This window comes from Ovis aries, chromosome 6, assembly GCF_016772045.2.
Source record: "Ovis aries strain OAR_USU_Benz2616 breed Rambouillet chromosome 6, ARS-UI_Ramb_v3.0, whole genome shotgun sequence".
Lineage (NCBI taxonomy): Eukaryota > Metazoa > Chordata > Mammalia > Artiodactyla > Bovidae > Ovis > Ovis aries.
In genome coordinates, this window is record NC_056059.1 from 68,168,066 (window position 1) to 68,192,741 (window position 24,676).

The following is a 24,676-nucleotide window of genomic DNA, read 5'->3' on the forward strand; positions in this document are numbered from 1 at the left end:
CAACAAATATTTGTATAGTGAAGAAATGAATGAATGGTGGTTGAAAAGTCATGAGTCCCGCTCTCAAATTTCCATTACTAGAGAACTTGGACGGCTTACGCCTCGTTTAAGTGTGTCGTTTTAAACCCAACAACCCTATGAGGTCGTATTTCCATTTTTCAGCAGAGAAAAACCTGAGGTTGAGAGAGAGCTGGAATGTACCCTGCCTGAGGTTTCTATAACTAGACAGAAGTTAGGCTCAAAAGTATCAGCCAAGTGCACGTTTAATAATTATTTGCTACTACTTAGCCTAGAGGCCCAAAGGAAGAAGTGCACTATGTAAAGCCTAAAAGCAGAGAAAGCTAAATAGCCAACTCTCAACAGAGGATAAAAGGCCTTCCAGAACGTTCCTGCTGGCCAGCAACTGGAAGATTACACCGGTGCGTCACAGCAGCCTAAACCTTAGCCTCCTCCCGCGGGGTGCAGGGAGGAGGGGGCGGGGCTCGGGTCCGCAGTGTTGGAATGCGCAGCCGCAGTGCAGCTCGTGAGCGCCGCGGCCGGCGGTGGAGGTGAATGCTGCAGGAACAAGCCAAGGCGGACAAGGCCGACCGACGCAGGAGTTCGCGTCCATTCTGAGGCTGCTCGCCGTCAGACTCCGCAGGGAGGTCTTGACGTCATTTCCTTCCGTAGGTCACCACTGCTTCCGGGTCGCGGTCATTTTGAGCCCGTATCTGGGTGACTTCTTGGCGGTCGTGTCGTTGACCGCTCCCCACCCCCAACCCCGCTGCAGTCCCGCGCCTTCCGCCTTCCCCTCCCCCCTCCACCTCACCCGACTCCCCTTCGGGCTTTTTGTCCCTGGTCTAGCGGGCTCGCCGCGCCACCGCCCGCCGCCGTCGTCGTCGGGAGGTGGGTGAAATGACGCAGAAAGCCCCGTTCCGCCCCCCACCTACCCACTCACCATCTCTGTGCGGCCGGCTGCTCCCCTGCGCCTGCCGCCATTTTTCCCGCCTGCGAGGGTGGGCCGATCGCTCTTTGGGCCTCGGGCTCCTGGGTGCCGGTGACCAGGGCTGGTGAGGGAACGTGTCTGGGGGTGTGCATGGGAGAAATTGGTGGTGACGGATGTGTGTAGGTGTTGGAGGTGGGAGACGCAGTGCGTGGGGGATGGGGTGCAGGAATCGACGGTTGTTTTATTCTTTGGGAGCAAGAGATTAAAATGGCTTTGTCAAACCTGACAGTCTCTTTCTAGGTAGGATGCTGTTGTGAGAAGAGGTTTTCGGTTTTTTCTTTTACGGTTGTTTGAGGATATACGTAGTTTATTAAGGAACCTCTATCCATCCATGCATTGATTTACTCTATTCTTTTTTCCCTAGTCAAGAGGTTGTCATGAATTAATAGAAGGCCCTCAGTGGCGACTTACTGAATAAGTGAATTTTGGAAGGGTCCCAATTGCTGTCCTCATCGCGTGGGATGTTTCCCGTTTTCATTTAAATTGTCTTTAAGATGAGAATAAAGACTATATGTGAACATTGTGTAAAATACGTAGCTGTCTAAATCTGTTGATCTCTTAAATCCAGAGACATGGGTTAAAAATAATAATAAAGTGTATGTTCTTGAAATGCTATGCCTTTTGTGTATCTCGTTTATTTTTCTAGGTCTCCATTTGGGGAGGGAGGAAAGAGGATACAATCGAATGTGCTGTTAGCTTCCCACCACTGGGAGAACAAAATGACGTCCTTGTTATTTCAGTTTTTTTTTTTTTTGGAAGTACTGTTTTGTAGAAGAGATTGTATGTTTCCTGGTGATTATTTCATTTTTTAAAAATGTAACCCAGAAATGACTTGAGATTTCCTTCTCTATTTTGGTGAATTATCTTAATAATATGTTTTGGAGAGGATCTTAACACAGGATAATGTGAAATAAACCAGCTTCAGAAGGAAAAATAAATCTTTTTAAAAATCGATAACCTTTGTATCTTGATATAACCAGCTGATAATTGTAAAGCATCTGTTCTTCAATTACAGGACCTAATGAATCGTTCTAAAATAGTTAATAGGTTTGAGACTTTTTTAGGCAACTTTTCAAGTACTCTAGATGTAGTTGTGTTCTGTAAATATTTGTTGACTGGTTGCAATGTAGCTAGTAATTTTACTACATTATATCTTGATTTATTTTGGCCAGTTGCAGTCATTTCTAATGCTTTTCATAAATGTTTTTGATGCAGGAAAGATGAATGGGAGGGCTGATTTTCGAGAGCCAAATGCAGAAGTTCCAAGACCAATTCCCCGTAACTATCAGTTAAATTATTTATAATTAAAAGCATTTTTTATGTAGAGAAATTTTCATTGCCTTGAATAACAGTAGCCACTGGGCTGGCTTCATGGCTGTGTGACCTTTGCGGTTGCACATGGACCCATTAATGGTCTACTCTTGGCACCCTTAAATTCTTAGTAATTTGAACAAAGGACCCAAATTTTAATTTTGCACTAGACCCAGCCCATTTTGTAGCCAATCTTGACTACATAGCTGGTAGAATATTGGCACTAACTTTATATTTGAAGTCAAAGTTTGTTAAAAGTTTACAGTCCACTTATTCCATTACTTTATGTAAAAATTATGTTTTGTTAATGTTTAGACTAAGGTAATTTTTTAGACTTAGGTTTTTTTCACGGTTGTTTTAACGTTTTACTGATTTTCCTTGGTAAAAAGACATAGGGGCTGATTACATTCCAACGGAGGAAGAAAGAAGAGTCTTTGCAGAGTGCAATGATGAAAGCTTCTGGTTCAGATGTAAGTTAAATTTTCTAATCAACAAAATTTGATCTTTAATATCTGAAATTATGATGACTTCACATAGAAAGAATGGGCAGCTTTTTAACTTTGGTATGGTTATTGCTAAAAGAGGTTGGTTAAAGAAAGAAAGTTGTGTACATTTTATTAAGCATTTAAAATTGAAATATAGTTGATGTATGATGTTAGTTTCAAGTGTACTCCATAGTCATTTAACCTTTGCATACATCATGAAATGATCAGAATTGTATGCATTTAAAAGTAATAATTTTTTTCAAGATTGTAAAGTATTTTTGTTGACAATAGTGATAGCATTTACTGTGTACATGGGTTATATAAAAATAACCCAGTAAGGTTGATAACTATTGCCCTCACTTTACAGATGAAGAGATTGAGGTTTAGAGATATTAAAGATACTATCTGGTGTTCCGCAGCTGGTAATCGATGGTGTCTGGACTTAAAGCCATGTCTCTCTGAAACAAGTTCATGATTCTGCCCCTTAAACTTTTAACCGCTATAGGATAAAAATTTGTTAGTTTCTGTGTTATTGATGTGAAGTGTTATTACACTACAGCTCTTGATTTCTGACTAGAAATCTTATACGTGAAGATTTTGTTTTTTAAGTACAGAGAATGGTGAAAGCAACACAGAACATAATTTTCCTTTGAATAGAACCATGTTGTTTCTTCAAGAGGTAACTGCAGTCCTTTCAGATAAGGTAATTCTAGCGGAAAAAAAAAAAAATAACAAGGTGGGATTTTGAAAAAGGAGGGGGTGACAAGTAATTAAAAAGGATGTACATTTTTATCAGTCAGCCTAGTATTTATGCATATAGTGTGTAAGGTACTGTGCTTGGAATATGCTTTATGAGACAGTCATTGTCTTGAAGTACTTTTATGATGTACTTGAGACAGAACTAACTCATAAGACACCTTGAGAAAGATTAAGTGCATAACAGCAATAGGATTAAAAGGATAAATTAGTTGGAATTGATTTAGCTATAAAAGGCTTTATTAAACAAATGAGGCTTAACAACCAATAGAACCTCAGGTAAATGAAGAATGGTGGAGGAGCATTTAAATGAACAAAGGCAGGTTCTCTAATAACTTGATCTCTTCTGGAGCCTTGAGTCTGAAGGGATTGGAGCAGAGGTGTTTTGTTGGGGGTGGAAAATGAATATAATACCAAGAAGTTAAAGGTTTGATTTCAGTTCAGTTCAGTCGCTCAGTCGTGTCCGACTCTTTGCGACCCCATGAATCGCAGCACGCCAGGCCTCCCTGTCCATCACCAACTCCCGCAGTTCACTCAGACTCAAGTCCATCGCGTCACTGATGCCATCCAGCCATCTCATCCTCTGTCGTCCCCTTCTCCTCCTGCCCCCAATCCCTCCCAGCATTAGAGTCTTTTCCGATGAGTCAGCTCTTCGCATGAGGTGGCCAAAGTACTGGAGTTTCAGCTTTAGCATCATTCCTTCCAAAGAAATCCCAGGGCTGATCTTCAGAATGGACTCGTTGGATCTCCTTGAAGTCCAGGGGACTCTCAAGAGTCTTCTCCAACACCACAGTTCAAACGCATCAATTCTTTGGCACTCAGCTTTCTTCACAGTCCAACTCTCACATCCATACATGATCACAAGAAAAACCATAGCCTTGACTAGATGGACCTTAGGCGGCAAAGTAATGTCTCTACTTTTGAGTATGCTATCTAGGTTGGTCATAACTTTCCTTCCAAGGAGTAAGTGTCTTTTAATTTCATGGCTGCAGTCACGATCTGCAGTGATTTTGGAGCCCCCCAGAATAAAGTCTGACACTGTTTCCCCGTCTATTTGCCATGAAGTGATGGGACCAGATGCCATGATCTTCGTTTTCTGAATGTTGAGCTTTAGGCCAACTTTTTCACTCTCCTCTTTCACTTTGATCAAGAGGCTTTTGAGTTCCTCTTCACTTTCTGCCATAAGGGTGCTGTCATCTGCATATCTGAGGTTATTGATATTTCTCCCGCCAATCTTGATTCCAGCTTGTGCTTCTTCCAGCCCAGCGTTTCTTATGATGTACTCTGCATATAAGTTAAATAAGCAGAGTGACAGTACACAGCCTTGATGTACTCCTTTTCCTATTTGGAACCAGTCTGTTGTTCCATGTCCAGTTCTAACTGTTGCTTCCTGACCTTCATACAGATTTCTCAAGAGGCGAGTCAGGTGGTCTGGTATTCCCATCTCTTTCAGAATTTTCCACAGTTTATTGTGATCCACACAGTCAAAGGCTTTGGCATAGTCAATAAAGCAGAAATAGATGTTTTTCTGGAACTCTCTTGCTTTTTCCATGATCCAGCAGATGTTGGCAATTTCGTCTCTGGTTCCTCTGCCTTTTCTAAAACTAGCTTGAACATCAGGAAGTTCACGGTTCACGTATTGCTGAAGGCTGGCTTGGAGAATTTTGAGCATTACTTTACTAGCATGTGAGATGAGTGCAATTGTGTGGTAGTTGAGCATTCTTTGGCATTGCCTTTCTTTGGGATTGGAATGAAAACTGACCTTTTCCAGTCCTGTGGCCACTGCTGAGTTTTCCATATTTGCTGGCATATTGAGTGCAGCACTTTAACAGCATCATCTTTCAGGATTTGAAATAGTTCTTGGGGCCTCCCAGGAGGTGCTAGTGATAAAGAACCTGCCTGCCAATGCGGGGGACATAAGAGATGCAGGTTCAATTTCCGGGTTGTGAAGATCCCCTGGGGGAGGACATGGCGACCCACTCCAGTATTCTTGCCTGGAGAATCCCATGGACAGAGGATCCTGGCAGGCTACAGTCCATAGGATTGCAGAGTCAGACATGATTGAAACAACTTAGCACATGCCTGTGAGTTCTTGGGCCAGTGGGATGATAATGTTATTGTTTTAAAGGAACATTAGCAGTGTGCAGAATGGGTTAGAAGAATAAGAAGGTGTACAACTAGTTCCGTCTGCACAAACATACAGGTAATGTAACAATCTACATGCTAGGGTTAGTTTAATGTGTATTATAGGTTACAGCAGTTCTCAATCTCTGCAATTGCTGAAAAGTGTATGAATTCATATTTGTTTCATGCATCTTATAGGTTTTGTGAATGATGTTTCATACATCTGTATTGGTTTTCGAATAAAATAGTATATGATTTATGTAAGAGAGAGCATGGACTCTGAGACCTGACTGTCTGGATTCAAGTTACAGCTCCAACATATATTAGCTGTGAGATGTTGAAGTTCCTCATCTCTGTATGCTTCAGTTTCCTTCTCTGTTAAGTGGGGATAATAATAACGTATCTCATGGGATTGTTAAGGAGATTAATTCAGTTTAACTTACTATGTGTTAAGCTGTTATATTGAATGGCTGTCAGTGCTGTTGTGATGAATGAAAAGTTTCAATTGAAAATGATTATGAATTTAGAGAAGTATTTTGCTAGTGTAAGAAAAGAGTAAAAGGAATTTTAGGGGTTCTTGTGTTGAATATGATTGAGATCATGGTCATAATATAGCATTTGGTCAGCAGTTTTACTGATTTGCCTAAAGAAACATTTAGTAGACTCTGGAGTGGGAGCCAAGTAGTGCAGTGGGAAAAGACCACTGACCTGGGAGTTGGAAGACTTGAATTTTGATCTAAATTCTACCACAAACCATCTGGGTTGCTTTGAGCAAATGACTTTTTCTTTACTTTGACTAGAATGAAGACTAAATTTCTGAAGTCTCTTAATTTTCCATTCTTTTTTTCTGTAACAGAATGCATGAGTTGGAAAGAGACCTTAGTTCTACTCGATTACCCTTTATAGTATGAAAAGAAGTTAGAAGATTTATGGAAAGATACAGTGGTGAATGGCAGAACTAATACTAGAATCTCATTAACCAAACTGTTGCTCTTTACATTATGCCATCTTGGCCTAAAAAGAAAGCAAAATGGGGAAATTGTCCTTTGTAGAGATGGCCAACTAACTCATTGCCTTTTATCCTTAATGATTCTTCAGTGCTTCAAGTTGCAATTCTTGAACCAAGCTGAAGGAGAAAGTGATTGCAAATTGTACTGATGCTGTAATTTTAAAGGAATATCCTTTGAAAAACCTTAAATAATATATGAAGGCATTCTAACCAACCAACGTTAGATCATTTTTCCAGCTGAGGTAAAATCCATTAGTAAGTAATAGAGCAAGGATTTAAGCCTTAGAGTTTCTGCAGATTGTGTCTGATGGCAAAGCTAATGCCCTATTCCAGCATTATGGATTTTAATCATGAATATTTTAATAATTCAAATGCTTAGTGACTTTGGTTCTTAAATTGCCCATATATATTCTAGACCACAGTTGAGCAGGCTGTAACCCAAGGGCCAAATCTGTTTTTGTATGGCTGTGAGTTAAGGGTGACTTTCATTGAATAGTTGAAAAAAAGCAGAAGAATTTTTCATTACACAGAAAATTTATCTGAAATTCCTATTTTTTCATTCATAAAGTTTTATTAGAACATAGGTGTATTCATTTGTTTATCTCAGTGCTTTTGTTTTAAAATTCGTAGTTGGAGCAAAGACTGTGTGGCGGACAATACCTAAAGTATTTACCACATGACTCCTTACAGACAAGTACCCAACCCCTAGTCAGGAACTTCAGTCTCCAGTGCGGCAGCCATGTGTAGCTATTGCAATGTAAAATAGTTTACAGCGGAAGGGATACAAAGGAAAATATGCAAAGGTAAAGGAGTGGGTGAAATTCAGAGACAAAGCTGCTGAGTCCTCTCCAAGTAGTCACACACGGAATGTACTAAATTTCTCCAGTTGCATGTTGTAGTAACATATCACAGACTTAGCACCCACAGTTTTTTTTGGGATTTGGTCACATAGGCTCCCTCAGCCTAGCAGGTAACAAAATTCCAGACTCCCCAAAGGAAAGGAGGTGTTTGGTATGAACAGTTTTTGTGCAAGTAGTTTGTGCATAGTGAGCCACTTATCATCCAGGTAAAGTTTTGTATCGGTTTACCTGTCAGCCTCCCAGATATAAGGGAAGGACCAATCTTGAAAGCAAGCCTTTGTAAGGAAAGCAGTCTCCAGGCTGCCATGCTAAATCTTCCCTGCACACTGCCTAACTGGGAAAGAGATATAGACTTAACATCGAAATTCTTTGGGGCAGTTTGGGTATAGAAGACTGGCTTCATAAATTATGAGCCTCTTTGAGATTATGAGAGTTTTGGATTTTTCACTCAGCATTAATAGGCATATGTATGTCAGTTATATTTTCATTGAGTTTTACAGAATTCCCTGGTTTAAGAGAAAGCATTGGTATTTAAAATATATGCTTTCTAATTGTACCAATCACCATATGATTTTGGGCAAGTAGTGTATCTTGTGTATTGGTTCACTCTGTAATACAGAACTTAAAAACTTGATATCTGGCATCAGAATTCACTGGAATCTGCCATTGAAGTGGCTGTATGATCTTGAACAAATTACTCAATGTCTCTAAGCTTCAGTTTCCTTATCTTTAAAAGGGCAGTAGTAATATCTGGCTTATAAAGATGTGGTAGAAATTAAATGAGATAATGTGCTGAAAGCACTTAACATGGTACATGGAATTTTGCAGTTTGTAATATATGTCTTGCCTACCTCATCAGTAATTTTTTTCCCCCTTCAACTTCAGAGGTAACTTTTGATCACTATTACTGTGTTGTTTTAATTGATGATATCAATGAATGGCTATTTTAGAGCCTAAATCTGGGTGGTTCTAAAATTATGTTTAATAATTTGTTACGTTTTCTTAAATTTAAAATGTTTTTTATGTTTTCCTGAGTATATATAGCACAGCTTTTAAAAGTGGAGCAATTTCTTTTGAAGATCTTAATTGCAATGTACTTCTAGCTGGTTTTACTGATATACATCTGTTTATCCTAATGAACTCAGACAAAATCTTTTCCTTTTATTGATGTTGACAAATTCTTTTTCCCCCTATAGCTGTACCTTTGGCTGCAACAAGTATGTTGATTACTCAAGGATTGATTAGTAAAGGTAAATATTTTAAACTTTGAATTTGTTTAGCACATTGGATATCATGTTTTTATGTTCTGTTTTTCTCATCTTTAGATAGGGGACATATGGTAATGTATCATATTAAAAATTATCATTAAAAACTTCTACATCAGAAGAGATATATCTCCATGAATCCAGAGTCAAATGTCAAGTTTGAGAATTTGATGTCCTCCTGCACTGTAGTGTATTAACACTATAAGAACAAGAAAGTAATTAAAAGCCAGTGGTGGTTTACCAGAAGGTAGAGAAATAAACCTGGCTTAGGTAGGTAGACCATCCACATAACTCATCACCTAGGAGCTTGTTAGAAATGCATATTCATGGGCCCCATCCCAGGCCTACTGAATCAAGAGTCTGAGTTAAGGCTCCAGCTGAATCTTGTGTATTGGTTAAAAGACTGAATTCTCTACCTAGCTTCCTAAACCAGCTTTGTCTTATAATGGGGGAATGGAGGTCTTCCTTGTCCAGATTCTGTTGGTTTAAATAGTGAAGTTGGCAGTCTCTCAATAACCAGAGCAAAAAGAAAATACATAGATATTGTGTTCAGTTCAGTTCAGTTCAGTCGCTCAGTCATGTCTGACTCTTTGCAACCCCATGAATCACAGCACGCCAGGCCTCCCTGTCTATCACCAATTCCCGGAGTTCACTCAAACTCACGTCCATCAAGTCGGTGATGCCATCCAGCTATCTCATCCTCTGTCGTCCCCTTCTCCTCGTACCCCAATCCACCCCAGCATCAGGGTCTTTTCCAGTGAGTCAACTCTTCGCATGAGGTGGCCAAAGTATTGGAGTTTCAGCTTCAGCATGTAGTAAAATAAATGAAAAATTTGAATTACATAGTAAAATATGCTACTTGGAAAGAATAGTTGCGTTTAGGTAGGTATTAACTATGTCAGTCTCTACATCTTTAAATTTAGTTGTGTAAACAGTAGAAATATTCATTACATTTATTTTGTGAACTGTCTTCTTGGAATTAGAAGATGTTCCAGAAAAGGATAGTCAACAAGCTCCTTCCAAGATGTTACTATGATAGGAACATATAGCCTTTTCATATTAGCAGTATGAACTACTTAGTGGTATTGACACAACTAGTTGAGAAAAGTAGTTTTGTAGGGAAATGGGAGGAGTTTTTAAGGTAAAATTTTGTTTTTATTTCAAGAATTTCCAAAGAACCTCACTAGACAGGAATTTTTTAAAAGCAAATGAATCAAGATACATATACTCTTATTTGTCTTTCAGAGTTGTTTTATAGACTAGGGTTGTTTTTGTAATGTGAAACAGACATTTTAGTTTCATTAATTTTAAGGAAAAACTGAGCAATGGAGAAATTATAGTGTCTATTATGCTACCCATTTTATTTATCTGAGTTCTGTCAGTCATTTAACTAATGATTGGAGCTAGACATGGGGTGGGGTGGATTATAGAAAAGAAAAATTAATAACAGCTGGTGGTTCATGTAAGGAAAACAAAATGAATACAAAGTTGTGAATACAAAGTCGAAGCAAATAGAGAATATAATTAAATATTAAATAAGCTTCTAAGTTTTGTGGTAGAGACTCCAAGAGCTATAGGTTTTCAAAGAAAAAAGATCTTTGTAGGGCTACTGTAATGAAGGTTTTGAAGATGGGTAGGATTTAGATTAAAGGAGATGTACGAGTAACTCAGGAAGGAGGGACCTGGTTGTCAGAATGATAACCATGACAGCTGGGGGGGACAGTCAGGCCACTGACATGGCTAAGAGTGGCAGAATCATGAAGGGAAGAATGAAGATGTATAGCTAAGGTAGAACCAAGAGAAATGGTAATTTTGAAAAGAAAAAAAGCAAAGCAAAATTTTGGAACTTTGGGGCTTCCGTAGAGTAGGAGACTTTGGACAGCTTGAAGGTAAGACACAAGTGGTAAAGGCTGGGAGAATCAGATTGCACCTACTCACTTGGACCTTATATTTTCAACAATAAAATGACACTTGCTGGGCTTTTGCCTGTTTGGGAATGCCTTGTAGGCCCACAGACAGAAATTCCCTTTTTGTAGTTGAACACACATCTTCATAGGATGGTTCTTACATAGTTACCACTGAAAATCTTAGGACCTAGTACTGAAATGACAGATTATTTTTGCAGCCCAAATCATCTTGGACTTCTGGTTACTGTTTGGTGATTATTTGACTTGAAATTAATGGTGATTTATGCCTCTGATTTTGTTTGCAGAAGTCATACCATGAGCAACAACCATCTTCAGCATCTTTATAGTTTTTCATAGTGACTGACTGGGCTTGGAGCTTTTCAGGGGGATTTAGTAATCCATTTTTTAAAAAGGATGAATTGTTGAAAATGACTTACCTAATTTGTAGAATAACATTTTCTATTGAGCATGTCACGTCACCTTTATACCTTTGTCAGAGTTTGTTGTTGGGATTTTGATACTTTGAGTAAAAAATACAGAAAAGAATATTGAGTGATATGTCACCCATATAATTATCTCCCAGAATTGAGGGCTTTTTATTATTGTTGAAATTGTATTGGGGTCTTGTTTTTGGAGGGTGAGGTATTCTAATGAAAAAGTCAATCTCAAAAAAAATATTGAGAGAGACTTTAGGAAAGGAATTCGAATCCAGCAAAGCATTTTGCATTTAATCAAAATGCCTAACATTTTGTGTATGATTTTATCCACGTGTATGATTTTTAATCCAGTTTGTCATACTGTACGTAGTCTTGGCTGCTCCTGCTCTAGTCATTCTTTTAAATCAAAACATTTAAATATGCTCAGATCATTTCTAACTTTAGAACATAAAAAAGAAAAAATCTTTTTTATCCTTTTACAGCTGCTCCTAGTTGTCTTGAATTTGAAACCAGACTTCACGAATGAGCACTTCACTTTTTCTTTTGAACTACTGCAGTATATGTCATAGATTATGTATATAATCTGACATGTACTAAAACATACCAGTGCAACCTTTTTGTTGCTTGAATTTGATAGACAGGTTTTCTTCATGACCACTACACAACTTTAACCAGTCCTTCTTAAAATGTTCTCTTCTCTTGGCTTCAATTATAGCACTTTCTTCTGGTTTTTCTCCTATTGCAGGCAACTTCTCCATTTTTTCATGTTTTTTGAATGTCTGATATGCACTATATACTGTTCTGGGTATGTAGCATTGAAGACAAAACCCCACAACCTCTTGGTGCCTACATTCTTAGTGTGGGCTTTTTCCTTCATTGTGTTAAGTTTTACTTTGCCTTTGAATTTTTAGTCCATGTACTATCCAACAATGATGGGAAGTTTAGTGACCATTTATTGCTCTAAACCCTCATAATTATCTTGAGTCTAGGTAATCGGCTCCAGAACCACGTTCTGCACATCTCCACATGAATGGCCCTTTTACAGGCTCCTCAAATTGAACTCAAGTTCAGTCCCAAGCTGAATTCACTTCTCCATAAATTAATTCCTCCATTCTGAGTCTGAATGGCATCACTCTGTAGCCAGGATACAGACATTTTTCACTTTTATTCCTTACCTGCTTTGTCCAACAACTGTCCATTCTGTAGTCTAGCTCTTAAGTATTTCTGTAAGCTATCTATTTTCATCTGCACTCCCATGAATTATCATGTATCATTTGTTGGTAAGAATATTGCGTTAGTCTCAGTAATTGTATTTGTCTCCATTCTTGCTACTTCCCTTTAAAATATGGACTCTTTTTTGGCAGTTGACAGGGCATAGTGCATGCAGTAGACACTAAAATACAAGAATAATTCATTTTATTGTGCTTTACAGATACTTTTGGTTTTTTACAGATTGAAAATTTGTGACAAGCTGCATAGAGCAAGTCTTATCAATATCATTTTTTTTTTAAAGTAGCTGTTCACTTGTGTGTCTCTGTCATATCTTGGTAATTCTTGCAGTAATTCAAACTTTTTCATTATATTTGTCATGGTGATCTGTAATCAGTGCTCTTTGATGTTGCTGTTACAAAGATTATAGCTTGCTGAAGGCTCAGGTGGTTAGCGTTTTCAAGCACAAAATATTTTTTTTAAATTAAGGTATGTACATTGTTTTTTAGACATAATACTATTGCACATTTAATAGACTTCAACATAGTATAAACATGAATTTTAATATGCAGTGAGAAACCAGTAAGTTTGTGTGGTTTGCTTTATTACACTGGTCTGGAACTGAACCTGCAGTTATCTCCAATCTGTGTCCGTATTTGAGTGGATGAATAGCAACCATTACACTATATTCTGTTTGTCTTCATTTGCTCTGTAGACTAAAAGCTCTGTGAGGTTAATGTCTCTTTACTGTTATATTCCTATTTCCTAGAATGTAGTGCCTGTGTATTATAGATGGTTTATAGGTATTTGCTGACAGAATAAAGAAACAATATTTTTGTGTAAATGTAGATACTGTTACAGTCCTCCCTTTACTCGTCATCTCAGTTCATTTTATATAAAATTAAATGGCAAAATTACATATACATGATACAATCTTTTATGTACCGTCTTCCAGCATTGTGAGATTCATCAGTAGTATGCCCAAACTGGCTTTTACCAGCTCCAGAGGGCTAATTGTTAAAAATTTTGGAAACTTGACAAACCAATTTTTAAAACATTGGTAGCTTGAAATTGGTCACAGGGCAAGTATTTACACCACAGAAATCAACTAACATTACAAATCAGACCCTTTTATTTGGAGAGCTTGTTTACCAGCATGTCACTAAATTCATTCACATTGTTGCATGTCGTTGTAAATTATATACACTCATTGCGTATAGTTTTTTGCTATGTGAATATATCATACCAGTCTGTCCATCCTTTTGTATATTGATGATTGTGCAGTTTCCAGTTTTGACATTACAAATGGTTCTGCCATGAACTCCATGTCTCTTTGTAGATGTTTTGCTTGGTCATAGATTATGTCCAGGTTCAATTTTAGTAGATACTTTCTAAACTCTCCAAACTGTTTAGACCAATTTACACTCCATCAGTTCATTAATTTCTGTTTGTGTCACTGTCACCAACACATGCTACTTCTGTGTCTTGAAGTTTAGCCGTTGTTAGCGAACACGATACTGATTGCATTGTAGTTTAATTTGCATCTCCCTCGTGGTTAATAAAGTTGATCAGATCTCTTCTTATAAGAAGGGCTTTCTGTAGTCTCTTCAGGATATTTATCTGGTATAAGGACATGAAGACTCTTGTGCTTTTTCTGTAAGCTTTATTGTATTTATTTATTTTGTCACACGTCTTAGTTCACTGACCAGGGATTGAACTCAGGCCCTTGCCAGTGAAAGCCCAAAGCCTTAACCACCGGGATGCTAGGGAATTCCCTGTTTTGTCTTTTCATACTTCTATTTTTGAGTCATCCTGAATTACTTTTGAACATTATATGAGGTAGGATCAAGGTACATGTTTCCCCCGTACGGATTCGTGGGCCCAGCACTATATTTTGAAGACTAGTCTTTGTTCACTGCAATGCAGTGTTGTTGCCTCTGTTATAAATCAAGTGACTGTATGTGTGGGTCTGTTTCTGAATTTGATCAGTTTATGTGTTCTTGTACTTATAACACATTATCTTAATTAATATAGCTTTATCATAGGTCTTGATATCTGGTGATAGCTAGTTCTCCATTGTGGTATTCTTCAACATTGCCATGATTTTTCTTGACCGCTTGTGTTCCCACATGAATATTAGAATAAGCTTTTCAGTTTGGGGAAAAAACTTCCTTAGCTTTTAATTGGGGTTGCGTTGAATATATATCTATTTATGAGGAATTACCATCTTTATTTAATCTTTGACATCATGAACATGGTGTGTTTCTCCATTTACTTAGCTTTCATTTCCCTTAGTAAATTTTGTAGTTTTCAGAATCTTTCTAATTTTTTATTAGATTTGTTTTTGGGTCTTTGATGGTTTTTGGTGCTGTAGTAGTATCCTTTTTTATTGGGTTTTTTGTTTGTTTGTTCCTGATTCATAGAGATGTGTATTTTTTGTTTTTGTGTATTTTTGTATATTGACCTTGTATCAAGTGATCTTGCTGAATTCATCCATTCTGATAGATTAGAATCTTGATTTCTTCATATTTCTCTTGATGTTGAGTTCTCTTTTGAATAGCTTCAGGCTGCTTTGGTATTCTGGAAAGAGCTAATGCTGTCAGATAATCTATAAAGGTAGTCTGTACTAATTTTTCCTTATGTCTTTGTGGGTTGCTCAAAGCCATTAAGAAATATATATATCTTGCTTTATACTGTACTGCTAAACTTACAACTACTTTTGTCTCACATTATAAAAGACCAGCAGAAGTGTGTGACTAGCAGAATTATTTTCTTTGTATTATTGACCATAATTTCTGTACCATTCTTATACTATTAGCATAAACTTCTTTCCTTGCAATAAAAAATAGAAAACATCTTTATTATGTAACTGTAACAGTGTTGCTCAGAAATATTTACTGTTTTATCTTTAGGAATCCTTTCAAGTCATCCCAAATATGGTTCCATTCCTAAACTTATATGTAAGTATGAACAATACTAATTCTCTTAGCTTTTTTGCCTAAGTAAAATAAATAGCTTTTACAAATGTTCCATCTTACTAATAACAGTTATTTGGTTATTTGTTTTGATAAATCATTGTGTTTAAGTTTTAAATGAACTACTTGGGCATTTTATTGTTAGCATTAAAAACCATGAGTTAGTTGAAAGAGGCATTTTCCCCTGTTTTTATAATGTCTGAAACCATTAGTTTTAAATTATTTTGTAAAAATATAATATTTGAAAATAAGTTATCTTGGTCTATGAGGAATGAAAGTTCAGCTATTCTGATTAATCAAAGAATATTTAAAATTAAGTGTAATTTTTTAAAAACCCTAATTTGCAATTAGTAAATAAACATAATAGCATTTATAAGTATAGTTTCTTTATATTTTATGATATGGTTAATAAAAAATAGTAAATTGCCCTTAAAGAGAGTGTCTGAAGCTTTTTATGAATCTTTCCAGGGTATTCTGTCTTCTGTATTGGAAAGATAAAACAGTAGCCATGCTTAGGTAGCACTTCATAATTTATCATGTTAAGGGATTTGTTTCACATAATTTTTAACTTAACTTGATTTTGTGAAAGTGAATTATATCCACTGAATCTTTCTGTGAACTCTTAATGCAACTCAGTGTCATACTTTTACCAGTATTTCAGGAAATCTGTTTTTCCACAGCAGAGACATATTTAGAACTACATTTTTTTGAAGTGTTCTTAAGATTTTTGTCTAAAGAGGCACATTGAGTTACACTTTTTGTTTATTTTTACAAATAAGTTGCTTGCATCATGGGATACTTTGCTGGAAAGCTTTCCTATGTGAAAACTTGCCAGGAGAAGTTCAAGAATCTTGAGAATTCCCCTCTCGGAGAAGCTTTACGATCAGGACAGGCACGACGATCTTCACCAACTGGGTAGGCCGTTCAGATCTTTATAAAGGCTTTCATTTTACCTAAAAAAAAAACCTGTAACTAGATATTGATGTAGTTGAGTGCATGAAACATTGCCTTACTGAAGGACCACTGGAAACTTGCCATTTTGTGGCAAGCTAAAGCTAGTTTTATTTTTAAAAGTAAAAACAAGATTTGTTTAGTGCAACCTTGTTTGCTTACTATACTCTTATTTTTTTTAATTGCCAAATATTATCAGTCTCATCTCTTGACAGATTTCAACTTTTTAATCCTGTTGTTTAGAATTTTATAAGTACAGATAAGTGAATCTGTCTTGAGAGGTAGATAAATAATAAGGTAATTAAGTAGATTCGGTAGATAAATTGTCCTGTCACAAATGGCAAGCAACAGAAACCCCATGAGAACTGCTGTCATTTATGCTTCAGCAAAATCGTGTAGATATGGACTACTCCCTGTGGAAGTAACTTTCAAGTTAATGTGAGAAATGGACACATTTTCTGATCTGAGGTACTTTTTCTTTCCAAGAACTTTAAACGCAGTAAAAGGATCTCTGAAGCCTAATAATAGAAAAATGGGTATATGTTTTCTCTTCTCTATGTTAAGAGTGACAATTTTTTAGTTGTATAAGTGGGTTAGAACATATTTTTGTTTTTGTGGCAAAAACAGACTTTATTTTACTGTTTTAAATAACTATACTAACATTATATTATTCCTTTAGAAAATGACTTAAGTTTTTGTATCGTAACACACTTCTTTAAATAAGGCATAGACAGTAACCCTGTTTCTTTATACAATATGATTTTATTTTGTAGGCACTATTCTCAGAGGTCAAAATATGACTCAAATGTGAGTGGTCATTCATCTTTTGCAACATCCCCAGCAGCAGACAACTTAGAAAAAGAGATGCTTCCTCATTATGAGCCAATTCCATTCAGTGCTTCTTTGAATGAATCTACTCCAACTGGTATTACTGATCATATTGCCCAAGGTAGAAACTTCTCTTGAAATGAATTTCAGCTTTTATGGTCCAACGTATGTATAAACTTTATTTGATGACCTTGTTAGCTGGATATCACCTCTGTATTCCACCATCAGCCTAAACTCAGCATGTTTGTTTGCTCATCTGTTCATTTGAATTCATTCTTCATTCATTCAACACTTTTTGAGGTCCAGTAGGTATCAGGTACTCTGCGAGGTATGGAAGTAAAGATGAATAAGAGCTGGCTGTTTGCCCTGAAAAACTCTCTCAGTCTGCTGGAAGATATAGAAAAATAAGAATAAATTATTAATATGCTCCATTAATTGAAAATGCTAACCATGTTTAGTGAAATAGCAAAGATGAAATGATAAATGGTCCTTGAAAGAGTCTTTAAAAGATTTCATTTATTACTGTGGTCTTAAAGGCTCTTTTAGCTTCTTTGTGCGAAAAATTACCTGCTTTACAGAACTGTTGTCAAGTGAGAAAATCCATGTGAAAGTGCTTTGTGAAGTTTGTGTGAATATTAGCTTTGAAGATCATGTGATGTGAGTGAAACAACATCAACTTTGGATTAAGGCCTGCATATGAATCGTGATTGACATTTGCTAGCTATATGTCTTTAGACAAGTAATTTGTGGTGCCTTCAGTCTCTTGATCTCTTGAATTGAGATGATAATACCTCTCTTAAAGAACTTTGGGAATGAAATGAACTAATGAGAGGTAATGTCTGAAAAGTATTAATAATAGACTGTCAGCAAATGTTAGCTAGCTTGCTTCCTTGCTTTCTTCAGTCTAATTTGCCATGAAAGATGAATTGGAAACAAAGTGTAAGTTTGTAATTCCTTACCTAAAATCCAAAATTTTTTTAAAAAGAACAGGTTTTTAAATAATTAGTGATAAAATTCTGACCTGAACTCAAACCGATTTCAGCTGGATAGAACTACATTGATAATCTTTATTTATCTTAATATTTTTTCTAGATTTTGTTTTAGGAATGTTGTGTTTGCTTATTCATCACTACTTCAATGGACATTAAGTGATAAGGGATATATACGGTAATGTTTTTTCTAAAATCTAAAACTCTGATTTTTGAAGCATTTCTGACTCCCAAGGGTTTGGAAACGGGATTTTGGACCTCAGAGAATTTGAAAACACGTGCTTTGAAATAAATACGATAAGCTACTACCTGTGGGGAGCAAACAAGGTTAAAGGGACATTTGGGCCTTCATTTCTTTTTAGACAGAACAGATTTTATTCTCTATGTATGAATATGTTAAAAGGACAGAAGGTATAGAGTGAAAAGAGGTGTTGATTATAGATCAAGTAAGGTTCCAGATGGTGCAGAAGGGTTCTAGGTTGGTCAGGATATAAAATAGCCATTTGCTATATGTGGCTGTTTAAATTCACTAAAATTAAGACGAATTGAAAATTCAGTTCCTCAGTTGCGTTGGTAGCATTTCAGTTGCTCAGTAGCCATATGTGCTACTGGCTACTGTGCTGGACTGTGTAGAGAACATTCTCATCATTATAGAAAATTGTATTGGACAGCACTGTCTCAGAGCAGGAGTCAGTGGTGGGGGTGGTGGGGGGTGAGTATTTCACTTTTCAAAAGAGACAGGAGAAAGTGAAGTTAAAGGGTTGAGATAACTGAAGAGATTCTTAAGTCTTATTTTTTGACTGTACTGTACAACGTGTGGAGTTTTAGTTCTCTGACCAGGGATCAAACCCACGTGCTGTACTGGATCATCAGGAAAGTTTCAAAGTCTTTTAATTCTCACCTGTTTTCCCCCCTTAGTGGCTGGACATGAGACACCTGATTAGTGAGAGAGGAAAAGAGGTCAGCAGCATAGGAGAGAATGGTTAAAGTCATCGTTTTATCTCCACAGTCAGCTGTCTCACAGTCTCCCATTTCTCCAGTCTCCCAAATTCAAATCTATTCTACTTCTGTTCTAGCCGTGTACCAAGTCTTCCCTTGCTATGTCTTGCATCTTTCCTTGCATTTGCATTAGAAAATTTCATTCCATGTTACATAATTTCTTTGCCAGTAAAAACAAACAAAATGCCCTTTGGTATCTGCCCACAGACTACAGCAAGGACCAAACTTTCATGTATTTTAAGTCCTCCACTGTAGCCATCCATCCGTCATGCTCTGCTGTCTTAGCCCTGTCCCCAAGTCAAGATTGCCACTTTAGTTCCCCACGTGAGCCCACAGTGGCCTCCTTTGCTTTCCTGGAGTCCTCCCTTACCAGGACATCCTCCCTTTTTGTTTAAGTCCTATTTGTCCTCTGCTTTCTCTTAACAGGAATTGAAAGTTATTAATCTCTCAGAGTAGAAAGCATTCTTTCATAGTTGTTATGAAACTACAATAAGTTTATTACAGTTAGATTTAAATCAGTGCTTTTTTGCATTTTCCTGTTCCTTCCAGCTCTTTGCTGTAAGTCTTGCTCCCTACACAGTGCAAGACATTTTCATTTGGCTTTTACAAGTGAAAGAAATTATCCCTATTTTCTGTCTGATCCGTGTTTTCATTATTCATTGCAGAATTTCAGAACAATGAAATGTCTTTCTTTTTGATAAGAAAATGTATTAGACCTGGAAGGAACTTTAGCGAAGATCATCTAGTTCAAACTTCCGTATTTCATAGTTGAGAAAACCAAGACTCAAAGAAGCTTAGTGATTTGCCCAAGGACATTCATTAAATGTTGTCAGAGTGGGAATGAGAATCTAGGGTTCCTAACTACTCATCTAGTATAAGCTGTCTCCTTCAGAATTTAAAAAATATCATTTATGCTGAAAGGAAATGAATTCAATAACTTATTACTAATGAAATGCAAGTTGCTTTTAAATGAAGTATGCAGTTTTAATATTTTTCTTTAAGCAAGAAAAGTTTGGTTTTTATCCATGGTATATAATGCTAGAACTAATTAGAAATTTAAATCCTCTGCTTTGTATCAGTGCAAGTATACTTTATGGTAAAAGATTGTAGTTGAATATATTCAATGAATAGTTATGTTGCTTTGAAAAATGTGAGTATTCGCTGGGACCTTACTATTCACTTTCAAAATAGTACCATTTATAAAAACTGTTTTAAAACAATTATTTTAATTCATATGGTTATATTATTAAAATGATATACCTAATTTCTATGTCTCATTAAAAACCTCTGAAAAATATTATTTGGGGAGTGGTTTGTTAGATTTTGTAAGTTAAATAGTTCACTGTAAGCATTAATTGACTTTTAAAAAATGTTATCTGGCTTTGCTTGCTAACTATATACTTTATAAACTATATTCAAAATTTAGTCCTGTCACCTAACCATTTCCTTATTTTTATATCAGTAGTTGACTCTTTGATAAAATGTTTTCATACTTTGACTTTCTTTGGGGGAGAGAGAGAATAAATGCTGGTTCCCCAGGTAAAAGTTGCTACTTTTTTCTGCCTCAGTATTGCATCCATTAGACCTAAATCAAAATGATGCTTCCTGTGGTTAAAGACTCTTATTTTATACCTTTCAATAGCCATTTTCAAGTATTATTGAAATATAAGAAAACATAAATGTGTTTTAATTGCTGGAGTTGTTTGTATATATATAGGCTGGATACAGTAACATTTAACTATGGAACTATTACTGAATCTACACCATGTCTAGTTTTGTTCAATTGTCGCTAGTAGAATATATTTCTCTTTAATTATATAAACTGTATGAATAACCTCCCAGTTTAGAGCAACACTAGCATTTTAATGAGTGAATTGTGCTGGTATATATTATATCCATCCTTCTTCTGGCCATGGATAGTTTAAAAAAATATTTTTTTAACTTTAGAAATATAAGCTTGAAAGCGTAAGAGGAAGTAGATTTTGGTTTTATAATTACCTTGGGGAGAATACAGAACCTTTGGAATACTGGTAATAATCTGATCCTTCACTTTAATTTTTTAGTAGGTAAGAAGCATTTGTAAACTTTAGTTGCTTTAGATTTATTCAAATCCTTTTATCACCATTTATTAACTGTTTGTTGTTTTAGGACCTGATCCCAACATTGAAGAAAGTCCTAAAAGAAAAAATATTACATATGAGGAATTAAGGAATAAGAACAGAGAGTCATATGAAGTTACTTTAACACATAAGACTGACCCCTCAGTCAGGCCTATGCAGGAAAGAATGCCAAAAAAAGAAGGTATGATAGTCTAGTCTGAATCACTTTACTCTTTAGAATTAGAAACTGCAGCACTAGTTTAATTATACTAACGTGTGATTTAATGCCTCAAGCAATTAACCAAAATAACATTTTTTAAGATGGTAACTATTAATAGTTATCAGTTCTTCCTTTTTTAGTGTTCCAAAAGCCATTTTATGTTAGAAAATAATGAAGTCCAAATAGTATGGCTTAAAACAGTAAGACTAAATTTTTAATGTAGAAATTATACAAACATTTGATTGTATGAGAAGCCACCTTGGGAATTGACAACATTTTTTAAAATGATGTATCTACTGCATAAAACCAGATTGGATTGATAATGCCACTTTTGGCAGAATCACAGAATCCTGATTGAGTAATAAAATGATGGTCCTGTATGTCTATGAAATTGAAAGAGTTACATGCTTATGAACTAGCTTTTAGGGCATTTCCAAATAGGGAGTTTGACTTTTAACAGTACTTTGTGCATAGTTGCTCAGTTGCGACCCCATGTCCTGTAGCCCACCAGGCTCCCAGGAAGAATACTGGAGTAGGTTGCCATTTCCTCCTCCTGTGGATCTTCCTGACCCAGGGACTGAACCCATATCTTACATTAGCAGGTGAATTCTTTACCACTCAGCTGCCAGGGAAGCCCCTAAACAGTACTTCACTCTATAATTAATTAATACATAGAGATTTTTAATATCATGATTTAAGACTTTTTGGAGCAGCTGCGCATAACCCACAGTAAATTTTCTGACACCAAAGATTTGTCAGTAACAAGAGGGCATTTTGAATAGGGCTTTGTAGCTGTTTCAGTATAAAATTTTGTAATATCTTTCTTGAGGAATTTTAGAGGATATATCATTGTTTCAAGGTTTTCTATTTACTACTTTAAAAATTAAAGGAACAAAAATGTCCTTTGTACCTTCTTGAGAGTATACCACAGAGAATGCAAAAATACATTAAAAATACTTGGTATTTTTTATTATGATCATTCCTTTAGAGCTAGTTTTATTTCTAATCGGTAGTAATTGTTTCATTTAATCCTATTTTACAACAGTGATCCACCTCTGTTATATTATTGATGTTCTTTGCAGCTTTAAAATAGATTTGTAATCAGCAATACTTGTTAATGTTTGCCGTAAAACATAAGCCTTATGTATTTAGTAGTTATTCCTCTGTAATATGTGAAGATTCACTGGTACTCTGATCTTCTAATTAATTTGAGAATTTAGACTGTAAGCTCCATGAGGGCAGGCGGTAGTATTCTCATTTTTGTAATCTGCTCTGCTGTGTGTCTGCATAGCATAGTGCCATTGTTTGATATGTCAGAAATGTTGTGTTTTGGTTGGGCCTTCTAGTGCTAAAAACCAAGAAAAGATAACATGGTAGATGAGTGATATTTGCTGGATTTGGACATTGGTGCTTTTGGCTGTGAACAGTTTTGAAGTTTTGTTTCATGATACAGTGATGTGAACTGTTTTTCTTTGTAAAAAGAAAGCTTTTTGTGTGTGTGCTTTATATAATTTAAAGAAAAAAGTTATGAACAGTTCGTGATTTCTGTTCTAGAACTTAGACAGAAAATTAACAGTACAATGTAGATTCACTAGGTCAGAAAGTGTCATTTAAAAATTCTCAGCTTTTGTTTATGTGGATTATATTCGTTGTTACTTTAGCTAGTTAGAAATTATGGCAGAAATTTTAAACATCTAAGCGTATTTTCAGTTAGCTGTCAGCAGTGATGTTCCCACACATCATGTAGCTCCGTGAAAACTGCCTTCTACACATAAGGGAAGAAGAGCAAGGGGGAAAAGCAGAACAATGTCTTAGTATAATAATGAAATAATTTTGACTTTAAAGACTTCACTGAAAAAGTCTTGAGGAAGGGAATCCCCTTATACTTTGATAACTGCTTCTTGACATTGTTGTGAATACTTGGGTCTTCCGAAGAGTTATAATTCACAGATGATGGCTGTGTAGAAGACAGGCTAAAAAGTAAGAGTAGAAAAGATAGAAGAACATATTTCAAAATATAATATCACATAAAATACAAAAATACTGGAAAGCATTTCCTCCTTGTACTGGTATTAATCTCCTAAGAGAGATTAATCTAATCTGAGATTTCTGTGGAAAATGGCATTCAAATATTCATTATTGTTTTATTTTTCATTTACTGGTAACTATTGTGCATCCTGTAATGTATACCATGCTTGCTTTAGATGGTAAAGTTGTAAAGGTACCCAGGCTTTGGACCTAAATAGACCTGTGTTCACGTTTCAGTTCTACCTATTTTATTAGGCTTGTACCTTGGGCAAGTTACTAATCTGTTTTCCTTAGAACGGGGGTTATATTTATTTTATCAGGTTGTTTTAGAGATCAAATACATATGTAAATGTCTTGATACTGTATTTATGTCAAACCTCCAGTTCACAAAAGGCTAGCCAGCCCCTTTTTATAATTATAATTTGACTCTCATGTACATTTATTCAAATGAGAAACATAATTTAAGTCATAATAATAGCAAACATAAAACAGTTCCTTTCACTTATTACTATTTGGAATCATCAATTATTTGTGCTTTTTTCCTAGTCAAAGTAAACAAATATGGAGATACTTGGGATGAGTGAAAAATTGCATCATTGGACCTACTGAAGGAATTTCAGTATCCAGCTTCATCTAGGTGGTCATGAACATCTGCATGCTTTGAGCTCAGCAGCAGTCTTCATAAACACATTTAAAACTAGAACCTGGGTTTTTGTGGTTTGGCTTATTGAGATGATGTTTTAAAAACTCAAGACTTCAATATTAATATTGTGTGAATATAGTCATTTGGGAAACTCTTTGAATGATGTTATTATACCATGATTATACATAGTTTATGAAATTGTTTTAAGTTACAGGACAAGGATACTCTGTTATAAAACTTTCAAGAGAATGTAATGCTCTACAATCACTGCATCTGGAAATAAATGATACCTGCATGTTGAATTGGGGTGGGGGTGGGGAGCAAGCATAATTTTAAGTGTTAAACTTTACATCAAAATTATTAAAATGCCTTTCTCCAGTGTTTGCTGTATTCTCTTAGTGTTTATGGTAAATAAAATATAAAGCAACGTGTATCTCCGTTGATTTTATGGTCTTATTGTTTCTAGTCTGCCTGTGTGCTAAATTGCTTCAGTCGTGTCTGACTCTGCAGTCCTATGGACTGGAGCCTGCCAGGCTCCTGCCCATGGGATTCTCCAGGCAAGAATACTGGAGTGGGTTGCCCTCTTAAGTATAATC

General features: G+C 36.1%; 1 protein-coding gene across 7 annotated transcripts; it reads left to right on the top strand.

Moving 5' to 3' along the window:
- Positions 1-550: 550 nt before the first annotated feature.
- OCIAD1 (OCIA domain containing 1) lies at positions 551-24,513 on the top strand. Of its 7 annotated transcripts, none has more exons than XM_004009820.5 (9): positions 551-665; positions 2,201-2,263; positions 2,686-2,766; positions 8,727-8,780; positions 15,261-15,308; positions 16,103-16,238; positions 17,048-17,223; positions 21,239-21,391; positions 23,984-24,513. In XM_004009820.5, exons 2-9 carry the CDS (start codon positions 2,206-2,208, stop codon positions 24,019-24,021), a joined length of 744 nt encoding a protein of 247 aa, XP_004009869.1. In that variant the 5' UTR covers positions 551-665; positions 2,201-2,205; the 3' UTR covers positions 24,022-24,513. The 7 variants fall into 7 exon arrangements, with proteins under 7 accessions (XP_004009869.1, XP_060273078.1, XP_004009870.1 ...); XM_004009821.4 differs by lacking the exon at positions 551-665 and adding an exon at positions 701-885; XM_012179955.5 differs by lacking the exon at positions 551-665 and adding an exon at positions 974-1,225.
- The last annotated feature ends 163 nt before the right edge of the window (positions 24,514-24,676 follow it).

Coding starts and splice junctions, on each gene's coding strand:
- OCIAD1 (XM_004009820.5), top strand. CDS start 2,206: ATGAATGGGAGGGCTGATTTTCGAGAGCCAAATGCAGAAGTTCCAAGA. Junction 15,309..16,102: donor TTCCATTCCTAAACTTATAT/GTAAGTATGAAC, acceptor TTTACAAATAAG/TTGCTTGCATCATGGGATAC. Junction 21,392..23,983: donor AAGAATGCCAAAAAAAGAAG/GTATGATAGTCT, acceptor CTTTTTTCCTAG/TCAAAGTAAACAAATATGGA.